The 10,000-nt window shown below is 37.7% G+C and overlaps 2 protein-coding genes across 6 annotated transcripts in view; one reads left to right on the plus strand and one right to left on the minus strand.

The window, feature by feature from the left end:
* hemk2 (HemK methyltransferase 2, ETF1 glutamine and histone H4 lysine) overlaps positions 1-7,802 on the plus strand; it is a 156,782-nt gene extending 148,980 nt beyond the window's left edge. The window contains 7 exon segments of one of the 2 annotated variants that reach the window (NM_001002502.1): positions 81-188; positions 2,046-2,187; positions 2,350-2,436; positions 3,878-3,968; positions 5,200-5,283; positions 7,083-7,224; positions 7,350-7,796. In NM_001002502.1, the coding sequence (NP_001002502.1) occupies positions 2,060-2,187; positions 2,350-2,436; positions 3,878-3,968; positions 5,200-5,283; positions 7,083-7,224; positions 7,350-7,477 (660 nt within the window). In that variant the 5' untranslated portion in view covers positions 81-188; positions 2,046-2,059 and the 3' untranslated portion in view covers positions 7,478-7,796. 2 annotated transcript variants of the gene reach the window in all.
* Positions 7,803-9,904: 2,102 nt separating this feature from the next.
* gart (phosphoribosylglycinamide formyltransferase) overlaps positions 9,905-10,000 on the minus strand; it is a 34,242-nt gene continuing 34,146 nt past the window's right edge. For 3 of the 4 annotated variants that reach the window (XM_073948923.1, XM_073948928.1, XM_073948934.1), the window contains exon 22: positions 9,905-10,000. This exon is cut by the window's right edge and continues 503 nt beyond it. The gene's annotated coding sequence lies outside the window, so the exon portion shown is untranslated. 4 annotated transcript variants of the gene reach the window in all.

The raw sequence follows: 10,000 nt of genomic DNA on the forward strand, positions 1-10,000 counted from the left end.
TTCATCGCTGACCCCTATACAGAAACGTGACGCATGTGTTTTAGTCTGAATAAATGAATGATCAGCTCTTCTTCTTCCAGATGCTGATCGTGTGTCCAGATGTTTGAAATCAGCTTTATTTGATGGAGCGACTGGGCAGAAGCGAAGCTCACGTGTTCGGGCAGATTTATAGACTTCATTAAGACACTGTAAACTTCTCTTCTCTTAATCTCGAGCACATTTTTACACGCTCAGGGCTTTATATGTTCACACCACCTAGTGCCAGAGCTCAGAAAATAAAACCATAAAACCCCTAATGCAGCCGTTTGCGTGTGAAACGACACTTAAATCCAGCGGTTCGACACACAAAGAGAATTTATTTTGACCACCCGGCCTGCAGAGCTGGACCTTATCTGTGAAATTATAATAAGGTTTATTAGTATCAGTAGACTTAAAGGGGTAGTTCACCCAAAAATTACAATCTGCTTATTATTTACTCTCCCTCAACTAGTTTAACACCTTATTAGTTTCTTCTGCTGAACACTGAAGGAGATATTTTGAAGAAAGTGGTAAACCTGTACCCATCCTGCATGATATTGGGGGGAATATTGGCATTGCATTTTGTTTTCATTAGTATATATTGTGATTAGGGTTGTAACAATATACCGGTATGACGGTTTACCACGATTTGAACGTGCACGATTATCATACCATGAACAATTGCATATCAACGGTTTTAACCCTTAAAGACCGAGACAGCCGCCCGCGGCTAAAAATAAGTATTGCTCTTAAATGTTTAATAACTTTTGATCCGCTGATCCGATTCATACAATTCAAAGATTGGCATAAAGAAGAGAATCTCAGCTTTCCAGTGCTGTATCACATAACATTCGCGGACTTTCAGAGGCTCCGGAATCAGTGCGGTTACGTCATCAACATTTGACAACGCTGATTTGACAAAGAAACGCTCGTCACTGTGTCTCCGGACAAATCAGACATGATACATTGATGCATTGTCCCTCCTCCATGCCCAGATTGGTTCAAACTCGCTATATCACAACCAATAAGCATAGGTTTCGCTTTTGTTTGTGGACCAAGCTTTTTGAACAACACGGAATGAGAGATAGTCATACATTTATGCGCGGCTAAATAAAACGCAAAAAAAAAAAGTTTTGCATGAAATAATTCTCATACTAAGTACTTTTGCATGCACAGCAGCACAGAAACATGACAAAACAGTGACACAGCAAAGACGAACTGCTGCTCTTGCTGTTTTCAAAAGACGCAAATGAAGATGCAGCTGTTTGTCTGCATTGCAGACAACCATATCCAAATCCATATCCACAGACAACCATATCCATGCTGGCACATAAAACCTAAGGATGTTCCATATTGAATCTAGTTTCGTTATGTAACTATTTATAGTATAGTAAATATTTATATCTATTTTTTACTGAGGATTTGCACCATGTTTATTTGGACTTTATTTGGACTTTGACACATTATTTATTATTTTCTTATTTTTAATTTGTTCATTGTAAGTGGTGTTGTTTATAGTAACTAAAAATATATTATTTGGAAAAAGTCAAATTTGCTTCACTGTTCTATTATTTTGTAACATTTGTAACATACCGTATACCGCGAAACCGTCAAACCGTGGTATTGTTTTAGACGATTATCATACCGTGAAAAATTCATACCGTTACAACCCTAATTGTGATATGAAATGTACTCTATCAGATGGATTGAACAACTCTTCGTGAAGCAATTGCTATTTCTGATTGGTTGTGGTGATTTATATAGCGGTGCATCCGTTTAAATTATTAAAATAAACTTTTAACTAGATTGTTAGGTGGATAAATATACAAATGAGAGCAAAAATGAGCTCAACCACTGTCTCTGGCAAAGCTGTGAGGAAAAGCAACACACTATTGGCTGCTTTTTTTAAAGGGGAGATGCTACTCTATGCCCACTTCATGTTTAAGTTAAGATCACATCAAAACATTTAATAAATATTGCACATGAATATAGCCCTTTACCGGATTTTGTTTTGTTTTTCCCATCAGGCCTTGCTGTGGTGATGTTCCCGACTCCTCTGTATGCTCCGGCCGGTCGCGGCCGCTTTTCGGAGGTGTATGAACCGGCCGAGGACTCGTTTCTCCTGATGGACGCTCTGGAGAAAGACGCAGATCGGCTGAAGGACAGCAGGTAATTCACTTACCCTTACACGTTTTTTATTTTATACTTTATTTTTTCCATTTTCTAAACGCTTTTCAAATGACAAGAAGACAGAGACTGCATCCCAATTCACCTACTTATTGACCTTAACATACAAGCCATTGGAATCTTTTGGTGTGTGTTTGTTTTCAGGCCATGTGTGTGTCTGGAGGTTGGCAGCGGCTCCGGTGTGATCTCAGCCTTCCTCGCGTCTTTACTCGGCGCTCAGGCCTTATATATGTGAGTACAGAAAATAAACACGCGCGTTTACCTGAAGCTGTGCGATACTGGGAAAATGTGTGACATTGAATCAGAATCCGAAAGAGCTTTATTGCCTGGTATGTTTACACGTACGAGGAGTTTGCATTTGTGACAGACGTTTGATTGGAGACAAGACTAAGACAAATAATAAATTAAAACTACATATATTTATATATATCTTTAATAATTACTATGTAATAGAGTAATATTAGTAGTAATATTACTATGTAATAATGCTGCACAATATAAATCGTTTCATCATTATCGCAATATTGCGAGTCTGCAATGGTCACAACCGCAGGGATCCTCAATGTAGTTGTGGTTATAGTTGACCAGATATTACAGTTAACAACATAGTGGAATCATTTCAGATGTAAGACCTGACTTTAAGAATTTAAGGGCCTACTCACACCTTTCTATCCATTCCATATCCAGGCCCGTTTTCCGGATGGTTTGAGAAGTGTGAGTGCTCCAAATCACTCAGTGTGGTTCACTTAGGCTCAACCCGAAACTGAAAGCGAGACGTGACTTTTAAGGGGCTGTTTCGTATGGATTTATAAATCATTCTTACTGTTCAGTGAACACAAACTGCCGTAGATTATTAAAGACGCAGACCCCTCACTGCACCTTCAGCAGACCTCCTGCAGCACGAAGGCTTTAGATTTGAATTGCGAAATTGATATTTCTTGTGTAATAACGTTTCCTTACAGATACGCTGTTTTTATCAGCTGTTGTTAGTTAATTTAAGGATCATAGGCTATAATAACTAGCTAATAATTGTTAATAATTGTAATAATTTTAAGACCAACTGATTTAAAATGTGAAGTTGCAAACATTTCCACACTGTGAATGAATGAAAACTATGGAATCAGATTAGTCTCAAAAGAAATTCACGCAAAAGACTCGATGTACACATGCGTAGCCAAATTCACGTGCATAAAACCAAATTCACGTGCGTAAAATATTTATTTATATTCACAAAAAAATTCTCACAAGTTTTAAACATTCAAAACTTTTTGTACACTCTTATACATTTGCAAATCGTGTTTTGCATTTGTGAAACGTATTTTATGAAAATGTATTTTTATTTTGTGCACGTGAAATTTTTTTGTGAATATAAATAAATATTTTACGCACGTGAATTTGGTTTTATGCACGTGAATTTGGCTACACATGTGTACATCGTGTCTTTTGCGTGAATTTCTTTGAGACTAATCTGATTCCATAGAAAACCTTGGCCAGATGTTCTGACTCTGTTATTTCGATATCATTTTTTACTTCCGTCATTAGTACTCATTATTTTCAGAGTTTTTGGTTTTGGCAGAATTGTAATTATTTTGGTGCATCACAAAAAAAAAAAAGTTATTTATTTCAGCTCTCTGCGATATGATGATGAAGTGTGTGTGTGTGTGTTTTGCAGCTGTACAGATGTGAATGCGGATGCGGCTCAGTGTTCAATGCAGACGTCTATCCTCAATAACCTGCATGTGCAGCCTGTCGTCACTGACCTGGTCAGATATTATCACACATGTCATTCTCTTACTAGTATATAATACGCAAACGTCTTGAGGCCTATCCAAGTTTTAGGTACAACTAATAATAACCTGACTTCTAGTTGATGATTTGGCATCAGAAGTGTCATATATGAAAGGTGAAGGCCTCTAGATTCTGCTTATTTGAGCTCAATAAAATCTGATCATGTCTTGATTTTGACTGATTTGATGAGGACAGTGCGGTCTCACTCTGCTCAGACTAAAGTCTCATCACTGAACAGAAATAATGTCCAGTATAGAATATAAAGTCCTGCTGCAGTGGAGACAGAATGAATATTGTGTCTGACTCCATCATGAGCTTGGAGGACTGCATCCATACATCTCTGACATGATCACATCACTGATTAATAAAGTCATCTGGAATGAAGAAGAAAACCTTCAGCAGGACTCCCAGAGTTCATCAAGAGTCTTTGTGTTTATCTTCAGTGCCTCCTTCTTCATCTTACCCCAGACATGCTTAATATTGTTTAGGTCTGGTGACTGGGCTGGCCAATCCTGTAGCAGTTTGACCTTCTTTGCTTTCAGGAGCTTTGATGTGGAGGCTGAAGTATGAGCAGGAGCGCTATCCTGCTGGAGAATTGTCCCTCTCCTGTGGTTTGTAATGTAATGGGCAGCACAGATGTCTTGAAACCTCAGGCTATTGATGCTGCAGATCTCTCGCACGCCCCCATACTGAATGAACCCTAAACCATCATTTCTTCTACACCAAACTTGACTGATTTCTGTGAGAATCTTGGCTCCATGCTGGTTCCAGTAGGTCTTCTGCAGTACTGTGAAAACCGCACTTCTACATCACAGTGGGCCTCAAAATCACAGATTTGGATCCTATTTTGAAGTCAGAAAATATAAACAAAAAGAGACTTTCTTTGTTTCTGTCACTCCATTATGACTGTGGACACTATACTGCACACACTTCTGTCCAAACAGCTTAGAAAAGTGGATTTTGCATCATAGGAGCTCTTTAATACTGTGAAGGATTTTTAGAAATCAAAATTAGTGTAAACAGGCCTTAAGCCCCGCCTCCTCAGCTGTCAATCATCCTTTGCACACACACAGTGTTTCTCCATAGATGATAAATAGATAGATAAGAGAACATGTTTGTTTTAATCTCATATTTCAGTGTTTGTGTGCTCCTCCTGTCGTCTGTGCTCCTTCAGTTCTGTTTCTTGATTTATGTCTGTGGTTTCAGGTCGAGTGTCTTCTGCCCAGGTTGAATGGAAAAGTGGATGTGCTTGTTTTCAATCCGCCGTATGTGGTCACGCCGTCAGAAGAGGTAAACCAGTGCAAACACTCTCCTTTTCACTTCATGTGCTTAACTACTAATACACTAAATAAAAATGTGCAGACACACTGAAAAAGAACACAAAAATACCAGTTTTAGACTCTACAGTAGCACTGATTTAACATCAGGAACTCATTTATTTTGAACATGTCTTGTGTTCTGGGTTAAGTCTGAATTCTTCTTGTTGATCAGTGATTTATATTAAATATAGAAATATTTTAGTTCTGGCTCTAGTCAGTTTGTTAATTTTGTTTTGTTAATTATCTATACGTAGTCACATGGGTGATTGAATATGTGTGTGTGTTTGTTTATATAGGTGTGTGCTTTTGTACATGTGTGTTTCTGTATGTGTGTGTTTCTGTTTGTATGAGTGTGTTTCTGTTTGTTTTTGTGTGTGTGTTTGTTTGTATAGGTGTGTGTTTTTGTACATGTGTGTTTTTGTATGTGCGTGTTTCTGTTTGTATGAGTGTGTTTCGTGTTTCTGTTTGTTTGTGTGTGTGTGTGTGTTTGTTTGTTTGTATAGGTGTGTGTTTTTGCACATGTGTGTTTTTGTATGTGCGTGTTTCTGTTTGTATGAGTGTGTTTCTGTTTGTTTGTGTGTGTGTGTGTGTGTGTTTGTTTGTTTGTATAGGTGTGTGTTTTTGTACATCTGTGTTTTTGTATGTGCGTGTTTCTGTTTGTTTATGTGTGTGTGTGTGTGTGTGTGTGTGTTTGTTTGTATAGGTGTGTGTTTTTGTATGTGAGTGTTTCTGTTTGTGTGAGTGTGTGTGTTTTTGTACATGTGTGTGTTTCTGTTTGTATGAGTGTGTGTGTGTGTTTGTTTGTTTGTATAGGTGTGTGTTTTTGCACATGTGTGTTTTTGTATGTGCGTGTTTCTGTTTGTATGAGTGTGTTTCTGTTTGTTTGTGTGTGTGTGTGTGTGTGTGTGTTTGTTTGTTTGTATAGGTGTGTGTTTTTGTACATCTGTGTTTTTGTATGTGCGTGTTTCTGTTTGTTTATGTGTGTGTGTGTGTGTGTGTGTGTGTGTGTGTGTGTGTGTGTGTGTGTGTGTGTTTGTTTGTATAGGTGTGTGTTTTTGTATGTGAGTGTTTCTGTTTGTGTGAGTGTGTGTGTTTTTGTACATGTGTGTGTTTCTGTTTGTATGAGTGTGTATCTGTGTATGTGTATTCTTTATCGTGTGTGTGTGTGTGTGTGTGTGTGTGTGTGTGTCTGTTTGCATGTATTTCTGCATGTGTTTTTGTATGAATTTGTGTGTGCATGAATAAAAATGTGTGTGTTTGTATGTACGTATCTGTAATTGTATGTTTTTTGGTGTGTGTGTGTTTCTGTTTATGTGTGTGTTTGTAAAAATTTGTGTATGTATATAAGTATGTGTTTGTTATTGTATGTGTGTTTTTGTATGAATTTGTGTGTAATTTCTATGTGTATGTATGTTTATTTTTTTGTGTGTGCCTTCTTATGCTTGATTGTGTTTTTGTATGTTCATCTGTGTGTGCGTGTTTGTTTTTTTCAGTATGTATATTTATTTGTATGTGCATGTATTTGTGTTTGTGTATATTTGTATGTATACAAATATGTGTGTGTGTATGTATGTATATATATATATTTATATATATGTGTGTGTGTGTGTGTGTGTGTGTGTGTGTGTGTGTGTGTGTGTGTGTGTGTATATATATATATATATATATATATATATATATATATATATATATATATATATATATATATATGTATATGTATAAATATATATATGTATATGTATAAATATATATATGTGTGTGTGTGTTCAGGTGGGCAGTCATGGTGTGGAGGCGTCGTGGGCCGGTGGTCTCCACGGTCGAGAAGTGATGAACCGCTTTTTCCCCATGATTCCTGATCTGATGTCTGAGCATGGGCTGTTTTACCTGGTCACCGTGTCTGATAATGATCCCGGTGAGGAGTGTGGAGCATTCTTCAAAGTATCTTCATCTGTGTTCAGATATTAACAGAAAGGCCGGAGTATACAGTCACTGCAACTGCTAATGACATTAAAACATCAATAATTCTGTGTTTTCCAGAGGGGATTGTGGATCTGCTGGCTCGCTCTGGTCTGGATGGACACGTGTGTTTGACTCGTCAGGCCGGACGAGAGACGCTCACCATCCTCAGATTCAGTAAAACAGCGGAAAAAACACAGATTCATTAAAAACGAAGACTTTTCTGTCTCTTAAGTCTGCAGATTATGAAAACACATGATTCCTGGACACTCCTCAGACTGTGATAAACATCGTCTTCTGTGTGTTTTCTCATGAACACTCTTGACTGTGTTTTTGAGCCATCTATTGACTCACTGAACTCAGTTACCCAGAATCCCACTCTCATCCCTCAAACGAGCTGTTTTTGAAAGGGCAGTACTGCAATGTCGACTTTCATCATTTCAGACTCCTTTTTTCCCCCAAGAATTCTACAGAATATCTTGTTTGTTTGTTTTTTTTTACAACAAGAAATAAAATCATCAAAGTTTATAACCACGTGAGTGTGAGTAAATGAAGGCATTTTTATTTTTTGTGTGAACTGGCCCTTTAAGACATGTGTTCTCCTGCTAAATTATAGGTTATGCAAATTAAAAGTGTGTACTTAATTAACATTAAGAAAAAGAAATAAAAAAATACACATTGTATGTTTTTTTAATGTTTAAAATGATTAAATTATTCCATTTTATTTTCTTGTCGGCTTAGTCCCTTTATTAATCCGGGGTCGCCACAGCGGAATGAACCGCCAACTTATCCAGCAAGTTTTTACGCAGCGGATGCCCTTCCAGCCGCAACCTATCTCTAGGACACACACACACACTACGGACAATTTAGCCTACCCAATTCACCTGTACCGCATGTGTTTGGACTGTGGGGGAAACCAGAGCACCCGGAGGAAACCCACACGAAGGCAGGGAGAACATGCAAACTCCACACAGAAATGCCAACTGAGCCGAGGTTCAAACCAGCGACCTTCTTGCTGTGAGGTGACAGCACTACCTACTGCGCCACTGCCTCGTCTTGATTAAATTATTATATTTTTAAAATAAATAAACTAATATTTCATTCATTTTTCCTTCAGCTTAGTCCCCTTATTCATCAGAGGCCGCCACAACGGAATGAACCACCAATTTTATCCAGCACATGTTTTACATACCCTTTCTAGCTACATCACAGTACTGGAAAACACCTATACCCTCCTACTCTATGGCTAGTTTTAGTTCATCAATTCCCCTATAGCGGATAAGTTTAGACTGTGAGGAAAACCGGAGCACCCGGACGAAACCCACGCCAACACAGGGAGAGCATGCAAACTCCACACAGAAACACCAACTGACTCAGCTGGGAATCAGCCAGAGACACGATGCGAACATGCAAAGCTTGAAATTCCCAAATATAGATGGAAAAATAATATTTATTTTGAAATATTTAATTTATTTTAGCTGTTAAATATACAAAAAATATTTATATAAATATTTAAAATATACTAAAATATCAAACTAATACTGAATTGTGATTCTGACGAAAAACTTGTGGTTTGAATTATTGTGCCAAAAATTAAGGTTAACAAGTGGTTTGGTAAAAATTATGATTATTAAAGTCTTAATATTACAGCAGGGGTGACGCAGTAGGAAGTGCTGTGGTCTCACAGCAAGAACAAAACAAGCTGGATCGAGCCTCGGCTGGGTCAGTTGGAATTTCTGTGGGAGTTTGCATGTTCTCCCTGTTTTGGTGTGGGGTTTTTTTGTCCAAAAACATGCGGTACAGGTGAATTGGGTAGGTTAAATTGTCCGTTGTGTATATATATGAGTGTGTGTGGATGTTTTCTAGAAAGGAGTTGCTGCATAAAATGTGCTGGACAAGTTGGCGGTTCATTCTGCTGTGGAGACCCCGGAATAATAAAGGGACTAAAAGAAAATTATTATTACAGCAAATTATTTTTTTCAAATAATATGGAGAAAGATTTTATACATGACCAGTAAAATAAATCTGTAGCACAATAAGGGTGAATTAATGGATTTACTAACATGAACAAACTATGAACAATACATTACAGCATTAATTCACATTTGCTAATGAAAATAGTTGTATATGTTACCTCAAACTTAATCTTAATAATGCTAAAGTATTAAAAAAAAAGATGCACAAGTATTGTTGAAGTATTGTTCATGTTAGTAAACACCAACTAAAATTAACTAATCAAACGTAATAGTAAAGCGTGACTAAAACAAATCATACCCATGAATATTCCACTGAAGATTTCTATCATCACATATCCAAAAAAAAAAAAAAAGTATGCTTAATCAATGACCCTCACTTGCCTTAGGATAAAAAGTGAATCTAGCGTCAGAAAAAAAAAGTGGAGAGTGGATAGCATGAGACTGATTCCTGAAAGACCCCAGTGACAGACGAGTCTCTGTATTGATCCCGTGGGTCAGCCTGAACACCTGCTGGTGACCTTCTCACTCCTGCAGCTTCTCCACGACGGACATCCAGCGCTCTAGTCTACAGCTGTGCACAAGAGGTTTGGCGAGATGAGGAAGCTGCTGTGACACAATCTACACTAAAATTGCTCAAGACGAATTGAATACAAACACTAATACAGCAGTGCAAGTTTAATGCCAACAGTAAACACAGACCTACATCAGCACATGCAGAGTTCACCAAATGCATCACCAATACTCCTCAAGCATCAT

Source organism: Danio rerio, chromosome 1 (genome assembly GCF_049306965.1).
Source record: "Danio rerio strain Tuebingen ecotype United States chromosome 1, GRCz12tu, whole genome shotgun sequence".
Lineage (NCBI taxonomy): Eukaryota > Metazoa > Chordata > Actinopteri > Cypriniformes > Danionidae > Danio > Danio rerio.